Consider the following 21,718-nt stretch of genomic DNA (forward strand, 5'->3'; position numbering starts at 1 on the left):
AATCTTTCCGCTTTTTGCAATATCTACGTATTCTAATAGTTACTACAACAATTTTACAAGGTTGTGTAAATAATAAAGCATGTTGTTTTATAAAAATAGCAATAAAATGCATGTATCAATAAAGTAAGGTTAGAATGTCTTTAATTTAAATTTTTAAATTATATTTCATAGAAATAGAACACTGAATTATGATGGTATTATCGTAAAAAACACTATACTTGGAAAAAAAGCAGCAGAGGAAGCAAAATGTTAACTTTATAGAATTTAAAAAGTCTTGAGATTGGGCATTTCAACTTTTGTTTGGAAAGTAATTGACAGTTGTGACGTCACACTTCCACTGTCCATTAAAAAGACATTTGGAAAGTAATCATCCTGGTTTAGCCGATAAAGCCGAAGAAACCTTCAAACGGCGTGCTTCATCTCTTCATACAAGGTCATGCATGACCTGCAGATTGCACATTGCAAAAGCTGGAAAACCCCATATCATTGCCGAGGAACTGATTAAACCTTACATGAAAGATGTCGTACAATGCATGTTAGGTCCAGATATGGCCAAGAAGATTGATAATGTGCAGATGCCAATCAAACAGCACTATAAGCAAGAGAATTCACACTATTTCAGACTTTGTAGAGAGAGATCTAATAAATAGATTAAAAACTTGTGAATTCTTCAGTTTACAGCTTCATGAAAGTACTGACGTTGCTGGACTTGCTGTTCTGCTTGTGTTTGTGAGGTTTCCATTCGGGATGAAAATAGAAGAACTTATGTGTGAAGAGCTTAAAAGTTATGCCACTGGTGAAGAAATTTTCAAGGCTATCCACGAGTATATAAGAAAAAATGATATAGAGTAGAGTAAATGTGTGGATATTTGCATTGATGGAGCGGCTGCAATGGTTGGTAAAATTAGGGGTGCGGTGTCTAGAATAAAGGTAGTGGCAGAAAATGCTTCCAGTAGTCATTGTATCTTACATCGCCATTATTTGGCAACTAAAAAGATGCCAAAAGATTTGAAAGACGTATTGGATGGTTCTGTGAAAATAATTAACCATGTGAAGAGCCGTTCGCTTCAAGCACGCCTTTTAAAACTCACCGCTGAATTATGGGTATGGATCACTTCAATCTTTTGCTCCAAATAGAGGTCCGGTGGCTATTGAGGGGAACAATTTTAGAAAGATTATTTGAACTAAAAGATCCACTGATTATCAAATTTACAGAGGAGTCTTTCATCCAAGAATTAAAAGATGTCAATTGGCTGCTAAAATTGGGATACCTTTCAGACATCTTCGAAATAATAAATAAAACCACCACTTCGCTTCGAGGCAAAGGAGGAGCACAATTAGATAAAATCAAAGCCTTGCGTAAAAAAGTTACATTTTTCAAAGCATGTGTTGAAAAGAGGAACCTCACAAATTTGGAAGAAAGTATTGTAAACTATTTTCCTGACATTGACTCAGATGACTTATAGAGCTGGATGTTTGACCCGTTTTCGTGCGAACCAAAACATAAACCTGTCGGAATGACAAATGAAGTTTTTCAAAATCTACTGGAGATCAGCGAAGATAGCAGTGTAAAACTCAAATACCGTGAAGGAAGCCAAGAAGAGTTCTGGATGCAGGTATATTCAGAAAATAATGTTCTTGGCAAAGTTGCAGTAAAAAACTTGTGTGTTTCACATCGACTTATCTCTGTGAGTCTTCTTTCTCCGCATATGCTTACATTAAAAACAAATACAGAAGCAAACTTCAAGCATCAAGGGATTTGAAGGTCAAACTTACAAAGATTCCCATAATTATAAAAGATATAATGAAAACATCATCGAAACAGTTTCATTCATTACATTAAGTAAGGATATTTGAATATCAAACGTACTGTATTTTATTGATCTAAAATAAAGTTTATGTTGAAATCAAATGAGCCTCAGAATTGTATTTTTTTCATTTTTTGTCGTTTCCCAAATCGCTTTAAGGGTTGGCGTGCCTAGAAATATTTTTAGCCCTACAAGGGTGCCGCGACTAAAAAAGTTTGAGAACCACTGGTTTAATGTTTTAACCCTGTTCTTATATTATCATGGAATATATTTTAATTTAAGCTTATTTTTTCTGTTTAGGTACTCGTACAGGGCAAAATCAATTAAGAACACTCCTGTCAAGAATGAAGATATCAAAGACGGCAGACTTCTGGGACTACAGCAAGAAATCGAACGTCTGAAACAGCTGATAATGGAAAAAAGTAACGGCGCCTTCAGTGCCAATCCTGATGAGGGTGGGGAAACAGAGAGTGACAGTGAAGACGACATTAACATAGAAGAAAGTCAAAAGAAGTTGGAATTGGGCAAAATGGAAGTGGACGAACTGGCGAAAAAGTTGAAGAATTTGGAAAAACAGATGGTTCACGGCGGGAAAAATATCGTCGATAGTGTTAATGAGAATGAAATCAAGCTTGAACAGCAGAGATCGGAGATAGCAGCAAGAAAGGTTAGTATAACGTTATGTGCCGCGTTAATATTTAAATATTGGCAATTGACGAGATATTTGTAGTTGATGACGTGAAAAGAGAGTTTGTATGAATAAAAAAATATTTGGATCTATTGTGACTATTTTCTTTTATAAATATAGCAAAAATTGGTTTTGTTTTTCATTAATTTTTCTGTTCTAATTTGCTTTCAGAAAAAAGAAATGGAAATGCAGCAAAAATTGGAAATGGAAGAAGAAACTTGCACCGAACTTAAACAAGTGTTTGCAAGCTTGCAGCAACAAGTTGATTTTAAGAAAGATAAAATAAAACGATTCAACAATAAATTACAGTCCATTCGACAGGAGATCCGAGATAATCATGAAGTTTACATTAAAGATCGGCAAGAGATAGAAGAAGCCAATGACGAAGCTGCATTGTATGTATTGTTTAAACAATTTTCCTTTACGATGAATAAAATCCGTCTGTACATCATATTGAAAGCACAATTTATTGTGCCAATCAAACAATCCGTAATATCATAAATGTTGCTCGTATAGGTGCCACTCCGTTTTTGGTATATCTGTAGTCATGGATCATTCACGACTGATCCGGATTAAAGATCTGTATTTTTACACCTTCACGTAGGACCTGGTTCTTGAAATTATTACGACCTACTGTACGCTCAGGATAGCAATAGACGTGATCTGCGCGAAAACTAGAGGATAAATGCAGAAATCGTTTGTGGCTTACATTACAGGGTTGCCAAGGTTACAATAAATATTTTTATATTATATTTTTCATCAACCATCAATTTAGAGTTTTTTTTTTTTTCGAAGTTTGCTACTTTTTTCACTTGAAAAACGTTTTTTGGCTTCATTTGCAGCATAATTTTTTTCTTTATATATTAAATATATAAAAAATTTATTTCATACGCCCCTGGCTGATGCGTGACAGCGACCAGGAGCTGTTTACTTAAGTTTTGTTGCCGAATCATCTGGAAACCAATATTAACGGCTTAATTCTCGAATTTGAACTCTCCTTAATTGCGTTTTAATTTTAAATAAGTTTCCACAAAAATTTGAAGACCCTGCACCTTTAAAGGTGGGTACACATATGCGAGTCAAACTGTTCGCGAACTGCTCGTGAGCTGTTCGCAAACAGTTTGTTGAAAATATGTTTATGTTCGACTATCCAATACCCTAAGTATCTAATAACAAACCGAGAATTAATTTACTTCGTTATTCTAAATATTTCGGTATTTTGTTTACATTATCTGTTATTAATTTCTCTCGTTACTTTTGAATAAGCCGCGCTCGTTCAGCAATTTTGTTTAACCGAATGATCTCATCGCACACTTAGCAGAAACAATTTATAGTCTCGAACACCGTCCAAGTTTAACTGCGAACATTCTTTGTGTTCGTCCCAAAAACCGACAGGCCGTAGTTCCTGACGAGCAACGAACGAACAGCTCGCAAGCGGTTCGTCCCGTCGTACAAATATACGAATATAGCGTTCACAAACGGTTCGCGAACAGTTCTGCTCGCATATGTGTACCCTCCTTAAGATTCAATATCGAATCCAAGACACCACAGAAGAGAAATCCGATTGGTTGCGAGTAAAATCTGGTACGAGGAAATACGAGCTTGACACGAGGAGTCAAGGAGAGAGTTGGCGGTGAGAGGAGAACAATTCAGAGTTTGGGCACGACAACATCGTTTTCGTAGAGTTTTGAAAACCGACAAAAACTTCCCTTAATCCATGAGTTTTGGTGAGAAGAAGATGATTTGAACTCAATATGCCATGTGGCAATCTTTGTAAAGTGAGCTATTCACCGTTTTGTTGTATCCTGTGACAAGGGATTTGATAACAGCGTCCAGAGGGCTAAGTAAGCCGACATAGTGTTAAGTGGAAAATAGGCAGCCAAGAAAAATCACATATTGTTATCATAAAGGATAACCTGAAGTCCAGTTTTGGACGAGTACCCGTTCGCAAACGTTTCAATTTATTTGCTTACCCTGTCTCCAAGCCCAGTGATTGTTCAGTCCGCCTTTTCAACCCCTATAAGCAAATAGAATTCTTACAATTTCAGCTGCTCCAAGTGCGAAAGTACTTGGGCAAGATTTAATCAAAAACTGTGCTCGGAATCTGTCTTTTATTTGTAAAATTTATATTACCTGAGTACGGTAATTTCCATCGTCATAATTTTTTAGTGCTGCCCAAACAAACTCTATCGGGTTTAAATCTGGATGACAGGTGGGAGCCTTAATACACCATGTTCGATATTTCTAATGTATGGAATAATTTCGATTATTATTCCACTTCTTTAGTATGTTCATTACGGTAAATGGACATAATACTCTATTATTCTACTTTAAATTTCTGGTTCTTTGTGTTCTGTTTTATCCGTACTTAAGCAGGTATGTGAAACTTTCTAATGTTTCAATATCGCCCTCTAACTCAACTGTGCATCTGTTTCCTCTAGCTCTTGCCTGTGTTAGTGTTTTTGTATTTTTAATATTTATTTTTAGTCTGGTCTCTTTTGCTCCTGTTTGTAATTGTGAATATGTTTCTGCCGCTTCTTTCCTTCTGCGAGACATAATTCTGATGTCATCGGCACAGGCGGCAATCTGTATTGATTTATTTGTTAGGATATTAGCTCTTCCTACATTTAACTGTCTTTTTAAATATTCGAAAAACAGGTTAAATAGTGCCGGTGCCAGCCCGTCTCCTTGTTGTAATCCTTAGACTCTTTAAAAGTTGTCAGTGAGCTCATTTTGTATTCTGACAGCTGTTGACGAGTCCGTTGTTACTTTTACTAGTCGAATGCAAACTTGAGGGATCTTAAAAACTACATAAAATCGAATACTCGATACGCTTTTTATTTATTTACCATATATGGAAGTAATAGAACATTTCGATGGTATATACATTGATGTAAATATTTTTTAGAAATCTAAGAAAATGGTTTTTGATAATAGACAACTTTGTACCGACAGAAGAACGGTCTCGATTAACAAACTTGGCTCAATTTGATGAGAACATTGATAATTGGATTTTAAGAAAAGAGAAAATTAGAATCAATCCTGTTGACAGGCCACTAGCTCATAGTTACCGAAGACCAATATCAGATACTGCCATTCAGATGAACGCAACATCGCCTAAATATAGGGTAAGCTATCTTTTAATAATTTCTAAAACATATTAATATGTGTAAGATAATTGATTGATGTACTGTTATTGTAATAGCTAGTATCATATTTCTTGTCCTCCATATGCGATTCTGTTTTGAATTTTTGAAAGTGGGGTTGGCTAAAAATAGTTCCTGACTTGCAAAAACTTCCCTAGAGTGGAATCCCCAAGGAAACAGAAAAAGAGGACGCCCAGCATAAATTTGAAGATAATTTATGGATGAAATAAGACATCAAGGAAAGTCCTTGATGGACTGGAGAGAAGACATCCGCTGGAGAAGTGTCCACGAGGCAAGAAAACTTAATAATGGAAACGGCTTACTTTACACATAGAACAGGGAAAGAAAAATGGCCAAAACCGCATGGTAGCACTGTTTTGTCGTTCCAGAGAGTATTAATCGTTAGATTTAGATTACCCTTTGCAGGCTCTACCCATGAACTCGTGTGTGGATGTCGGTGTCTTGTGCGAACACTAGAAATAATTCCGTTTTCAAAAAACATCAACTGTCCCAATGATTTAAATAAGAAAGATGATAAAATGATTTAAAATAAACATGAGAAAAAAGAATTCAAAATGAAAAGTACTTACGGCGTGTTCCTTGCAACGCACGACAAAGGGACTTGTTACTCCCACACACACACACACACACACACACACACACACACACACACACACACACACACACACACACACACACACACACACACACACAAAACGAGTAAAGATTTTAGGATATTGCCGCGAAGAAATTTGTGACTTCATCATCTACTACCCGGTGCTTTGGTGTGCTTTATTTATTGGGCGGGAGCTAAAATTTATTGCAGGGAATAATATATAGAGGGTGTTCGGTATAACTCATACGAACCCAGCTATTGTTGAGGAAAACGAGTCGATTCTCAGTTTTAGGTTAGGAATCTGTTGAAATCCCTTTCATACTGTAACTCTTGAAGATCTCGATCAGATAAGACTAGAAAAGAAAAACAAGCTAACATGTTAAATATTCCATATATTTGCGGAAACATTTCGTTTGGTATTTACAAAATAGTATCAGTCCATATCTGTGAGAACAAAGCTGCTCTTAAAATGAAAAACAGTTCTTTTAAATTAAAAGGAAAATGCCGATTGAAAAAATGACATCTCAATGTAGAGTGAAAAGAGATAATTAATGTAAAAAGGTAACTTAAATGTGAAGTGATACATTCTGTTGGTAAAAAGCAATCCAGTTTTACAAAAAGTTGGTCGTGAAAATAAAAAAACGGGATGTGGCACTCTGGGAGTGCCTCTCACAAACAATGCTTAAAGCGACCGTCGATTCGTTTTAAAGGTAAAGATTTCAGCTTTCGTATGCAATTTTTGAATTTTCCTACAAATAAACTTGGGTTTTATAAAGGTGTTAAATATGGTCAACTCTCTGACGACTGGACTAATTCTAGTATTCTTTGAAATATTTAGGTATTCTGACATACTTTATTATTATAAGATTTTTTAACTCTAGGGAGAAAATGTACTGGACTTAAAACTGGATATGCCTCTGAGAACCACTCAGGATTACACTCCACCCGCCGTTTGCCCTCAAATAAAGTCCATTGTAACAGACGTCATTCGAAAAGAAATGGAAACCAACCATATAGTTGTCAAGATGCCTTCCCACTCTATGGGACGAACTTTATCATCAAAATTAGAACAGGAGGGAAAGTATAAGCAAGCTACTAAAGTAATGGTGGATATGCATAACTACAGGTAAATTTATACACACTATAAATATGTTTTGTGAAATACGAGACTGCTTTTCCCCTCCACTATTTTGTGAACCATAAAACTTATTTTATTAAATTTCTTATTTAACAAATATAAGACACCTGCTCGTAGTGTTTATGATTTTTTAGTGATGTAGTCATTAAAAATGGCGGGCAGGCACCATTTTGTACGAATTTTAAATGAGATGATATGACAAGTAGTACATCATATGACAGCTCTTCTGTTGTTCAGTATGTTGTGTAATTTTATCGCGCCCTTTCAAAATGGCAACTGGTCAGTGTTCAATGGCTACAGTATGGGAAACATGTGAATTATCCCTAATAATTTAGTAGTCTTCAGCATATTCTGACATAATATATTTGTTTATTTATTGATATGTGCCAAAAATATGAGGTCATCGACATTTTTCTTCAAAAACAATATATAGGTATAGGTCTTGTGACACTCTGTATATTCCTAGATAATTAAATTAACTCCCAAGAAAACAATAACTTTCTTAACATTAAGATACTAGATGTACCACCTCTACTAGTACATAACCACCTAGTTAACATAATAAGAAATCTGTATGATAAAAACTCATCCAAAGTTAAAATACACCGAATATATTCAGATGCGTCCGAGCTTGAGTTTTTACCTTATTTAAGCTTTGTCCTTCTTCAAGGGTGGTTTTAATTTTAATTGGTGGGAGCTGTAGATTGCCCTCCTCTGAGACACGGCGTGACCGCTGTAAAGCAGGAGTGTCAGAAAAATTATTTTCGCCTTGTTGGGGCCGTGTGAACCAAGCCCGTTACTATGTACAAGTTCCGTGGGAAAACGGTCCTTTTCAGATTATTGGCCTTTTTGTTTGTTTGGGTAAAAACGCGTGAAGGATAGCTGTGGCTATGTCCTCGTGTAGGATCAGGTATCGTTGTGCGATGAGATTGGGAAACCACAGAAAACCAATGTTCCACTGTCCTTGTAATTTGAATTCGACTCTTAAGAGCGTAGGCGCAAAATTTCGGGCCAATGCTTTTTAAATGCATTTTTTTCGAATCCTGAGAAAACTAATAAATATTTTAAAAAAATTTAAACGCAGAATGAAAGTACCGAGGGCCGAAAGTCCCTTAGAATAAACAAAAAGTTTCTTTTAAAAAAGATATTTGAAATTAAAAATCACACTTAATTTTCTCTTGTTTTTCACCCCTGTTCTTCTTCTTCCTATGCCATCCTCATTAACGGAGGTTGGCGACAACATTTCTAAAAGTTTCTCTGTCTTTTGCAACGTGGAATAATTCGTTTACGGTCATGTTTGTCCAGTCTCGATTGTTTCGCAGCTATGACTTCCTCTTTCTACCTATTCCCTTTTTGCCATCGACTCTACCCTGCATGATGACCTGCAGAAGACTATATTTATCATTCCTCAGTATGTGTCCAAGGTATGCAGTCTTGCGTACTTTTATTGTTCTCAACAATTTTTTGTCTCGACCCATCCTTCTCAGCACTTCCTCATTGGTGACCCTGGCAGTCCATGGAATTCTCAACATTCTCCGGTATAACCAAAATTCAAAGGCTTCAAGCTTCTTAACTATTTGCGCTTTTAATGTCCATGTTTCTACCCCGTACAATAGTTGCGACCAGACGTAACATTCAACAAACCTCAGTCTCAGCGCAGTATTCAGATTTTTGTCACAGAACAATTGCTTGAATTTTAAGAACGCTGCCCTTGCCATTTCTATTCGTACCCTGATCTCTTGGTCTGGATCTAATTCTGTGTTGATGTAAGCTCCCAGATATTTATATACCCCTGTAACTTACTAAAATAAACATTGTAGAAGTTTTCATGGACTTTCTGCCCTCGGTATATTATATCACCCCTGTAACTTACTAAAATAAACATTATAGAAGTTTTCACGGACTTTCTGCCCTCGGTAATAATATAATATTTCATTCTGCGTTTTAAATTTTTTTAAAATACTTATTACTTTTCTCAGGATTCGAAAAAAATGATAGCATTTAAAAAACATTGGCCCAAAATTTTGCGCCTACACTCTTAAGGAGTGTGTGTGGTGCTCACTGTTTGTTATTTGTTGTTGTGTTTAAGTGTCTATTAATGTGGTATGTTAATATAGTTATTGGATGTGTGTTGTTGTCTTTTTTTCTATGTTTATGAATGTGAGCTAGGTGGAGGTAAAGTGTATATATAGGTAAATTAGTGTGTATTGGAATGATGTGTGTGGGTTATATGTATATCGGTGTGCATGTAGGTGTAGTATTGTGTTGGTCATTTGGTTGAGGTATCGGATAGTGTCGTTCCTCTTTTCAGGGAAGACTTTAAAAAGGATCATGGACATGAAATGTATTCAGGATTTCATATCTGAGGAGTTGGATAAGGTTGGATATTGGAGTTGGATATAGGAGTGTATACAGGTTGGAGTGTATACAGATGCGTTCAAAAGAAAGAAAGGAACTAGACAGGTCTGCACGCTATCTCCATTATTATACAACATAATATATTCTGAATATACAATACGCTAAGTTTTGGATTAGATATTGCAAACTACATAAGACAGAACGACAGAAAACTAGAAAACAAAAATCATTTAGTAACACATATCAACACAAGGGATATGCATCTCCGCCCGTCGATTTTTGTTTTGCTTACGTATACCCGGTTCATTTCTTATAACATAAGCTCAAGAAAAATATACTGACCTTTATAAGGCGGTGCATTTGTATCGGTTTTTAATAATGTGAACAATTTTTTGTGGTTGGTATTTAACAAAAAACTTAGAAAATAAATCTACACACTGTTGTTCAGAATTACCACCATAAAACCATTTTATTATTTGAACCTTTTCTACGATAAACAGAGATGTTCTTTACAAAAATAAATTAAAAATCTACCCTCTTATTGCTTTAAACAACCACTGTATAATGACAAATTATTGGGGATAGGGCAACGGAGTGCGTGGAAATTCGACGACGCGCAGTGTTGCCATTTATAGCGTGTATATCTAATTTAAAACTTAACGTACGATATATACTTGTCATCTTTAGGCAGGAGTATAAGCCGCCCAATAATATGAGCTCTTCTGGTCCGTTTTTCGCGGAGATCACTCCACCTTTCCTATTCATTTTTGTTCTCTAGTTAGATATGTTCATTCTGTTACCTGATACCTTCTCGGACCCTCATCTGCACTTTGGCCTCCTTTTCTTCTTCTTAGAGTGCCTATCTGTCCCGAACGTTGGCGGTCGTTCTGGCTATGATGACTTTGTTGGTTTCTATATGAAATAGCTGTGATGAGGTCTTTCTCTACCATGCTCTCAGGTTAGCAAGCCAGGATATTCTTCTTCGTCCTGGTGCCCTTTTTCCTTCAATTTTACCTTGCAAAATGCATTGGAATAGCTCGTATCTGCCTTGATTTCTCATTATATGTCCCAAGTACTACAGCTACGGCCCTTTACGATTTTGACCAAATCCGCTGTTGTGTTCATCCTCCGCAGTACTTCTTCATTGGTGACTTTGTCCATGGTAATTTCAGGATCCTTCTGTATAACCATAGCTCAAAAGCCTGAAGTTTTGATAGAGTTTCCGCCTTCAATGTCCACGTTTCTACTCCGTACAGAAGCACTAAGTACACTTAAGATTTAAGGAGCCTTTTTTTGTTTCTAGGGTAAGGTCATGGCTCTTACAGAGCTCATAGTCAAGAATGCACTTTTTGCCTTTCCGATGCGACATTTAATCTTTTGGGTATTGTCCCACGACTCATTGATTATAGTTCCCGATTACTGTGAGACACGTTAAATTCTCATTTAATTGACATACAGATTTGCTCCAGTTATGCTTTCCTTGCTGATGATCATTAGCTTGGTTTTGCTGGTGTTTATATCTAGTCCATACGTTCTACCGTTTCCGTTATTTTGTTGCAAGTTTTGCAGCCCTTCTATGGTATTGGAAAACATTATTGTATCATCTGCATACCGCAGGTTATTGAGCTTGACTTCATTTATTGAGATGCCTTCATCAATATCTTTTAGAGCCTCTTCAAAAATGTGCTCCGAGTACAGGTTGAATATCAGTGGTGAAATTATGCACCTCTGTCTCACTCCCCTTAAGATTTTGACCTGATCTGTATATTCTCTATATATTCAGAGCACCGTTGATTGATTCCAATACAGGTTAGCTATTTAAGTCTCTTCCGTCATTCCCTGTCCTCTTCAGCACTTCCATCATTTGTTCAACCACCTTTTAGGTCTTGTATTTGTAGGTTTCCACTTGTTCACTAAAATGTTCTTCTAAAATGCTTTGTTTAGTAAATATATAGTGTTAGAATTTAGGAACCACTGTATTTTACTGTTTATGTAAGCAGTATTTTCCATCAAGTATCAGGCCAATCATCCGATCTTAGAGTTATTTAGTAACAATCGATATTATTTTTGGATTTCAGTATCAAACATTTTTTGCTATGGATCTTAAGTCTCATAAAGATTAAAATTTTTATACAAATTCTGGTAACGTTCGGAAATCCAAGAGGGACTGTAACTAATGACTATAATTCGCCAAAATCGCACGCAAGTGACAATATTTTCTTATGTAAACAACTCACTGACTTTTTTTCTCCCTAGGAACCGCTCGGCTGCTAAATCTGCCCGATCTTTCCAATGAAGATCTAAAGGAAGGAGAGGAATTCGGCATTTTACTACTTTTTTGTGATATACATTGAGTTGAAATGTTTATGCAGCTTTTTTAGATTTTTATTTTTATATATTTGTTAACCTACGTACTTTATAATTTATTTTTTTATACAATTATACACGTATTATTTTTTATCACCAGTGATATCTTTTAAGTATTACGTTTATTTTAAAAGAAAAGAGATTAAGGTGTAGTTAAGTTTTTAAATGGGAGATTATCAGCTTTAAAGTTATTACTTGATGCGAAAGATATTAAGCATATCTCTAATTATTAGTTTAAAATAAAGGTTGCAATATTAGATCTCATTTTGAATAAGAGTATATTAAGACTGTATCCAGCAAAGAGCATCTGTAAAATTATGCTGTTTTTTGCGCTTTATAGACAGCTGTCAATTATTGACAGCTATCAATTATTTAGAGCGGTCAATATGTCACGAGATCTCACCCAAACTGCACCATAAGAGTAATTTTTAGAACGGTTTGAAGGTGTCTCCTATTTTAATTTTGTATTATAATCTGAACTCGAAGTAGTAATTATTTTAGGTCTCTTTCAGTTTAATTTTACTTGTCCCTTTCTTGGTAATGCGGTTTCTGCTTAAGTTTTGTGCTATTCGTCTACTCGTTGGGGGGTTAGTACTACCATACTATACAGATAACGACATTGTTTTGTTGACCATAGGAATTAAGATTTATTGCAATCCCATCTCTAGAGTATATTTATTATAATGCTCTAAAACTAATTTTTTGGTTATTTTTTAGCCTTAATTGCAATACAAATAAATACGTAAGTAAATAAGTAATATGCTTTATTGTCACTGAAAATTGTACAAACTTTATGGACAAAGCTTATAACAATAAGACAAGAAAGAAGAAAAAAATCAGAATAAGAATCGTTTGTACTTTTAAATAAAAAAAAACAGCAACATTCTTCCAAACTTAAACATAAAAAATACTACCTAATTAAGAAAAATTAGGAAAGTGGGTTAATGAATTAAGGGCTCAAATATTCCACCTCCTTGTGCTAAACAGTAACCAAATCTGTCATACAGATTTCTCCTCATATTTTGGAGTAGGGCTGGTGTAATGCTTGCAGAGAAATGAAGTATTTTTGCCCTTAATTCGACTAGGTTTGTGGCCCTTTCAAACTGATGCCTCTAAATGTTTTTTTTTTGAGAAAACCCCAAAAAAAGAAATCGTTAGGCGCTAGGTCACAGGATCTAGCGGGTCATTTAATTGTACGATGTTTACTTATCAGTCGATCAGGAAACGTTTGATTGAGGAAGTCAATAGTTGGTCTAGAGTTTTGAGCCGAACACCCATTTTGTTGGAAATAAACCTCCTGAAAATTAACGGGAAGGCGTCAAACTGCCGGAATGATCTCATTCTGTAAAAGTTGTAAATATTTGGGCCCGTTTAGGTTTCCATCGATAAAAAATGGACCGACAATATAGTCGCCTAACATCCCAGTCCAAACATTTAACTTTTGCGGATGCTGCGTTCGTACTGCAACACTGAGGTGCTTATTTTTCTGAGAATAATACCTTGCAACGGATGGATTGTGTTTTTTATATAATGAAAATGAAGATTCGTCAGAAAATAAAATATTTTTTAAAAAGTGTACATTTTCATTCTGTTTATCTAACATAATTTCACAAAACTCCATCCGCCTAAAGTTATCTTCCGGAAAAGTTCTTGTGTTGGTTGTTTCTTAAAACAGTGATACCCATTCCTTTTGAGAACTCCCTGGACAGTTCGAGCATTCACGTTAACTTCCCTAGCAATTTGTACACTATTGCAGGGTTTACTAGCTATCACAAAAGCACAAATATCAATAACTCTGTTTTGACGTTCCTCATCGACAGGTCCAACACGTGGTTCATTACCTTCATGACACTTTTTACAACTGTTTACACATCCCAAAGTTTGAAAATGTTTAATGGTATTTTTAACTGTTGTAACACTTGGTGGGGGTCTGTTTTCGAAGGCAACAATAAATAAATCAATTACTTCGCGTATCGAATGACCCTGAAAGTACCATGTTACAAGTTGCACTTTTTCTTGGACGGTATACAACACTTTATGATATTGATGATGATATTATGATGATGATGATGATGATGATGATATTAATTATCTGTTTATTCTTTCAGAACTTCGTTTGAAACTTTTATTGTCAATGTGACATTACGACAATTACGACAATTCGTACCTACTGTGAAATGAATATAGAGGTGGAAACGTGTAACATGTACCAAGGTTGTGTACTGAGCCCCCTGCTTTTTAACGTGAACTCTAAGATAGTATTCCAAAAATATCTCAAATGCGCTGAAAATGGCATAAAAGTGAATGGAATATTGATAAATAATAATAATAATTAGGATATGCAGATGACACAGTCATCGTACACACAGATAATTGCAGACACTTCGAGGGGCTTGCAACGTTTACTTAACAAAATATCAGCTGAAGGAGATTTATTAGGCTTAAAAATTAACACCCAAAAAGACAAGGTTACCGTATATGTTTGACGTAAAGCATATGCCGAGCAGTGGACGATAAATGACTTAACGAAAGAACTGTGTTATTCATGTCTGTGACGCTTTTAAAAAATAATATTACATAAGCCCTATCCCTAATAATGTTGCTTAGCCCCATCCATAATAATATTGCTTAGCCCCATCCCTAATAATATTTTTTAACGAAAAAAAGACGAAACGCTGCGAGACAAAAATAAGAAGACTTGGCAGACGAAATGCCATGGCTTAACTTTCTGTTCAAAAGATTTTGGCCGCGATTTAGGTAATATAAGCTTAAGGTCTTTATGGCATGCCACCATGTTTAATTTTTCTTTATCATTGTATTATATTCGCTAAATCTTGCCACAAGATACCTCGCATGTCACGATTTTCTCGTTACTACTAAAGATACGTTTCTAAAGCCTCTTTGGCATGCCCCCATGTTTAATTTTTCTTTGTCATCGTATTCTATTCGTTACACCCTCTCACATAACACCCCATACGTCACAATCCAACTAGCCGTTCTACCCCTACCACAAAAGACCTAAAAAATTACCAGAATGAACCTTGGATTTTGGTGGAGACAATAGTGCTCTTTCTTAAGGCGCATCCACCAAATCGCAGATTTTGGGGCCGTAGGCACATAACCTATTTACCTTACTGTAGTAAATCGAAATCCAAATCAACCAGTACACGTAAATGTATATGGAACAGAAATAACTAAAATCTCAAAATTTAAGTACCGGGGCAGTAAGTGCTGCATATATTCCACACTTTCTTATGTGGAAGAATTATCAAGAAAGTTTCATGAATGCTTACATTCAGTTTCCTTTGAACTTAGTGTAAATATTCTCCAGTTATAGTTTTAATTTTTTTGAGATGGTCAATCAGCAAAATTCATTGCCCATCTCAAAACACAGGCTGTACCCATTTGCCCAAAGCTTTTTCATGTTTTATTGGTGCAACATTTTAAGCAAAATTTTCCATCTTAAAAAAAAATCAGGTGAATATTGCTTAGGTCTCTGGAAGAAGCCTAAAATTTATTTCATCCTTTTAGTAGTGACGAAAATTTGTGTAATGCTTGGGTTTATGATTTACTGTGCACAAACATGAATGTTTTACTATGTAAACCGTCAAACTCAGTTTCTGAACCGTTGTAACTGCTTCAAAAGTAATTCTTATCTATTAAATCGGTATTTAATAGAGGGGCAAGTGCGACATTGTGACGTCAATACCAGTTTATAATAAACGAAGTATCTTTCTTGAAACTATTTTATTGTTTTAAGATACACGCTAAATATAATCATCATTTTATTAACACATCATTTATCTTAAATATACACCAAATTTGTATTAGAGATAAATTTTTTCACTCCACTATTCGATTTGCACTACTTAAATCAATTTTATAATACTCCAAAAGACTCTCTTTATTTTTATACGTATAAATATATGATTTTTTTCTCCTAAGTTCGTCTCACGTTTAATCACCCTTAAACACTATTTGTTTTTTGTTGAAAAACAAAAGAGTGTTTTTAGAAAGAAAAAAATTATCGAACAATACCACCAGCTGTCTTATATGCCAGTGGAACATGTATCTTTCCGAAACGAGATTGCTGGAAAACTAAATTGCTGGCAGAGGAAAATTTTGACCGAAGTAACTGACGAAGATGTACAGTATAACAGTAATAACTGAGACTGCGTGAAAAATGATAAACACGGTCGCTTATGCCGTGATGCCAACACAATCTAATCCACGAGATATGCAGTTATCTGACAATATGGCAAAAGGATCGATTTAATATTAAGTGTGTTTAAAACGTATGTTAACGCCGTGAATAACTGCATTATACTGAATTTCCCTTCTACAAATCATGTTGGCTGTTTCAGCTATCTACGTTTCAGTGTAGAGTCACAGCATAGTTTTGTGGTTAACCACGTGGGGCGGAATTAGGAAAAAAACATTGTAATCCACATATATTAGATATATTTTGTATTTCTACACATATACCATTATTATATAAAAGACGTATATTTCGTATCGTATATCTATTTAATTTTAAGGCTGATAATTCCATCTTTAAATCGACGAAGCAAGTACGTTATTAAGCAGCAAAAGTATTATTTTAATAAACTTAGTTTTAGTAGATTATTTTTATGATAAAGTGTTGGCAACTATGTTGCTAAGAAATGTTTTGAAATGATTTTTATTTCATATGTTTGTTTGTATATTTGCAATTTTTGTTTATATATAAAAAATTCGGCAAAAAACAGTACCCAAATGAAGACGGTTATAAAATTGTACACTCAAGATGTATTTGTCATATTTGGCTTATTTATCATTAACACGTTGACTGCCGATATTTATATTTTGAAATGGTCGCTAAAACAAATTTAGAAACCACGTATTAAAACAAAATATTTTCAACGACAGCGAAAACAGCAACATATTTAAACCCCAGCGCTAATAAAATAGTAAAGCAAGTAGGCGGAACGTAACCTTTACTCCACTCAAACTGTTACTATCATATTTACATTGCTCTACTATTAAAATCATCTGGAAAAGAGTTCAAAAAATTGAGGAGAAAGTTTTTATAGTACAGCATTATCTCTTCTTGTGGGGGAATGACAAAATAATGATCCACGTTTGAAATCGGTCTCGAAAGAATATTGACAAGTTTAACAAAGCGTCCAGTTGGCAATTGTTGGAAAAGTTCGTCTTAGTGGTATACAACGAAAAAGCTCTTCTGTTTATCGAAGACCAGTTGTTACGAACAATAATCAAATATGACTTCTCGACCAGATTTTACAGTCTTCTTAAAGGAGTCGTACGAGGAACAGCTTATAAATTGTATCATCAGTGAATCGTCACTTCTACTATTCAAGTATATTGGTTATTATTTTGCAGATGAATGAGCAAGACAAGTTCTTCGTAGACGAGTATTGAACTAGTTTACAAAGATTCCGATTTTTTGAAAAATGTATAGTTTTTGGGCGAAATCATATTCATCTTGACAGTTATATAAATCGACTGACAACTGGATTCCTTGGATTTGAACAAACAGATAACATCGTAGAGAAACACATCGCAGTGAGAGTGTTACAATTTGGCATGTTCTATGTGGACATGGGATTATTGATCCTTAATTTGTTGAGGACGAGGACCAACATTCAGTTATAGAAGCATTATATAGAGAAGACTTGTGTATGCGGTTAACTAAACTTTTGCCCCACGAAATATTTTGCAATCACAGGCAATGATTTCAATAGTATTGCCCATCGAGACATAAAGTCATTTGCTCCTTCGCCTTACTTTCGCCGAATATTTTGAAAATAAAATAATTTCTTGCTGAACAAACTTTTAACAGCCTTCCCACTTACCTGATCTGGCATCAACTAATTGATATCAGATCAAATATCCACCAGCGAATATTGAAAAGACATGTTCTATGAGACACTAGACCGAGAGTACGATGAGTGCCCAAAAAATGACATCAAAATAATAGCAGGAGACTTTAATGCCAAAGTCGGGAGAGAGAATATATTGTCGCCCACCATCGGAAAAAAAAGCCTACACGTAGACTCTAATGATAACGGTCTCAAAATCATAAACTTTGCGGTGTCTAATAACGTGGTAATGGCTGGGACACGATTTCTCCATAAAGATATTCTTCTTCTCGGAGCACTACAACCCGGGGTGGGTTTTGGCTGGCTACACAACGTGCTTCCATCTTGAACGGTCGTCCATAATAGTTGGGTCAGTGGGTAGCCCCATTGTTCTTAAATCTGATCATATATTGTCTCTCCATCGCATTCGTGGACGTCCTAGGGGCTTTCTTCCTGTGGGGGCTTCCTCCCATATTAACTTGTAAAGGCGGTTATTAGGGAGTCTATGGACATTGTCTTAGACGTTGGGATTTAATCTCTTGGACTATATCGCTCGCTCTATACTTCTGCTTGACCTCAGTATTTGTTCTCATTCGGTATTGGTTGTTATTAATGTCGTGATAAGGCCTAAAGATTCTTCTCAGGATTTTCCTCTCAAAACATCTAAGTTTTCTTTCAGTTTCTTTGGTCAGGGTAAGATATACAAAAGAAAACTTGGAAATCTCCTGATAATGAAACGAATAACCAAATAGATCATATAATCATCGATGCAAGACACTGCTCTAACTTATTAGATGTTAGGTTTTTTAGAGAAGCAAACATAGGTAGTGATCACTATTTAGTTAAAGCACGATTTAAAGAGAGAATATCCAATTTAAAAAAGGAGATCGGAGAGAAAAAATCGACATTAATAAACTAAAAGATCCCGACATTGCAAATGTACACAGACAGCAAACAGAAGATCAAATAAGGACAGAAGAACAAGAAGACATTAACCAACTATGGGCAAATATACGAGATATTGAGTTACAGAAATCGGTTGAAATATTGGGCAAAACTAAGTCAGAAAAAAGAAGAGTATAGACGTCTTAGAAGAAAGGAAAAACGTGTCCATCGACATAAGAAGAGGGAATACGAACAGAACACTCTCAATGAGATACAAAGTTTATTCGATAAAAATGAAACGAAGAAATACTACAAATCCTTCAATAATAACCGCCGAGAATTTAAACCACGATTAAAAATTTGTAACGACACTAATGGTGAAATTCTACATAATAAAAACTCAGTTCTTAACACATGGGCACAACATTTCAGCGAACATCTAAATATAAACGATATTGAAGGAGGTTACAACATTGAAAATCAACAAAATCTACAACGTCAACTACACAGTGAGGACTCAACAAGAGAAGTGTCAAATGTCATCCTAAAACTCGAAAGACAATAAAGCCCCAGGAATCGATGAAATCTATTCGGAAATGTATAAAAAAGGTGGTGATAAACTTTTTGCAGCAATACATAAACTAATAGTACTTATATGGCAGAATGAATTGGTACCAGAAGAATGGCTAAAGGGAATAATATGTCCGTTACATAAAAAGGGTGATCAACTGGAGTGTAAGAACTATAGAGGCATTACTCTGTTAGCATCTGTGTATAAAATCTTTGGCAATGTATTGTTTAAAAGACTTTAACATTTTACAAAGGATATTGTTGGTCAATATCAATGCGGATTTACTGCTGGAAAGTCAACTACACATCAAATTCAAGCACATAGGCAGATTCTAGAAAAGTCACTAGAATATAACATAGATAGACAGAACTGCATTATATAATGCAATGATAGACTTTCGGATCCCACCTAAGTTAGTTGAGTTGACCCAACTAACAATGCAAAACGTAAGCTCATGCATTAGAATTGAAGGAGAAAACTCTACGTTCTTTGACATTAATAATGGTCTAAGACAGGGGGACGCGCTGGCTTGTCTCCTCTTTAATATTGCCTTGGAAGAGGCAGACAATTAAATATTAAAATGAATGGAACTGTTTTTAATAGATCGACGCAAATTTTCGCATTCGCTGACGATATAGTTATAGTGGGCAGAAGTGTAAGAGACATGGTACAGTGTTTTACAAGGCTTGTGGACGCGGCAAGTGAATTAGGACTTTTGGTAAACGAGGAAAAAACCAAATATATGTTGGTTTCTAAAATCACCCGAAATATCCAACAGAGAATTCAAATTAACAATCATACCTTTGAGCAAGTTAAAAAATTCACATATCTTAGATCGCTAGTAAACGCAAAAAACACGACAAGCGACGAAATAAAAAAACAGAACTGTTCACAGTCTAAAAATATAAAACGTGCAGTAAACCTCAATATATACAAGACCTTAATACGATCGGTTTTGATATATGGGGCTGAAACGTGGACCTTATCTCAAAATGATGAAAGGCTTCTTGGTATTTTTGAGAGAACAATTCCTAGAAGTGGGCTATGGCGTCCAAGATACAACTTTGAACTATATCAGTTATACGCCAATCCAGATATTGTGAAACTCGTTAAAGTGCAGAGACTTAAATGGGCTGGACACATTGCTAGGATGTCAGATCACGAATACACAAACAGATTAACATTTTCAAAACCAGACGGCACAAGAAGCGGAGGACGACCACGAAGAAGATGGATTGATGATGTGGTAGAAGACCTACAGATTCTAAGGGTCAGAAGATGGAGAGAAGTTGCCAGGAATCGACAGCCACGGATCGTCGAGCCACTTATGATGATAATGAATATTGACAAACTACAAAAAAATATATGAACCTATTTTCACCAACTGCATCCATCACCATTGGTAAATATAATTAACAACCTGCAAAATCATTATTATGATTATTTGTATTGCAATGGTAAACATTTTGAATATAAAAATAAATATTAAATACAGTGTTCATTTTGGTTACTCTTTATTTTGCCGAATATTGTATTAGTTTTATTAAATAAATATTTGAATGTTATTACATTCCTGGATTGATGTTACTGAATTGGTTAATAAGTTTTCGCATGTTTTACCATTCTTGCCAAGTTATTCCACTTTGGTTAAGTACCTCATCATCTCTTATTTTCAGTCTTTTCTAGGTGTTTGTCTTCCCTATGAGTTCTTTCTTCACTTGTGTAGTGTCATGTCCAGTCTAATTTTAAGAAAAATATTATACATATATCATCAAGTGCAGCTAACTTGGTACTTAATTGTTAACACGAAGTTTATTTAAACAGCGTTCTTGCTTCAATGATTTATATTTTTTTATTTTTTGTTATTCTACGTTATTTTTAGTAATATATAACTGTTGTGTAAAATATCTAACGCTCTCTGTGATTTTTTGCACGTTATTTTTTTAATATCTACATTTTTCTAGTCAAATGTAAACTAATAATACAAAGTGCTAATAAAAGTACCTAGCAACGGTCAGTATAGCTAAAAATTAACCATAGTACTAGAAGGATGTTTTTGCAATATGCATTTTTATTACAATAAAAGTTAGTGCTCAATTTAAATGTGTGTTATTTCTTTCAACGTGTTGCTATTATCACTAAGACAAGAAGAGAAGAATGACAGAAATCTAAAAATAAAATTTCAGAAACTTACTTAGGATGTAAAAGGTCTTCAGAATCTTAGAAAATATTGAGAGGGCGGAACAAAACTTAAAATAAAATGATACAGTAGGCGGTAGA

General features: G+C 35.1%; 1 protein-coding gene across 1 annotated transcript in view; it reads left to right on the forward strand.

Moving 5' to 3' along the window:
- The window catches only part of Klp68D (kinesin-like protein 68D), a 28,054-nt gene extending 6,519 nt beyond the window's left edge, over positions 1 to 21,535 (forward strand). The window contains exons 6-10 of the mRNA XM_072534369.1: positions 2,109 to 2,475; positions 2,668 to 2,891; positions 5,405 to 5,624; positions 7,140 to 7,384; positions 12,011 to 21,535. Of these exons, the coding sequence (XP_072390470.1) occupies positions 2,109 to 2,475; positions 2,668 to 2,891; positions 5,405 to 5,624; positions 7,140 to 7,384; positions 12,011 to 12,050 (1,096 nt within the window). The 3' untranslated portion in view covers positions 12,051 to 21,535. The remainder of the gene's footprint in view (positions 1 to 2,108; positions 2,476 to 2,667; positions 2,892 to 5,404; positions 5,625 to 7,139; positions 7,385 to 12,010) is intronic.
- The last annotated feature ends 183 nt before the right edge of the window (positions 21,536 to 21,718 follow it).

Source organism: Diabrotica undecimpunctata, chromosome 6 (genome assembly GCF_040954645.1).
Source record: "Diabrotica undecimpunctata isolate CICGRU chromosome 6, icDiaUnde3, whole genome shotgun sequence".
Taxonomy (NCBI): Eukaryota; Metazoa; Arthropoda; class Insecta; order Coleoptera; family Chrysomelidae; genus Diabrotica; species Diabrotica undecimpunctata.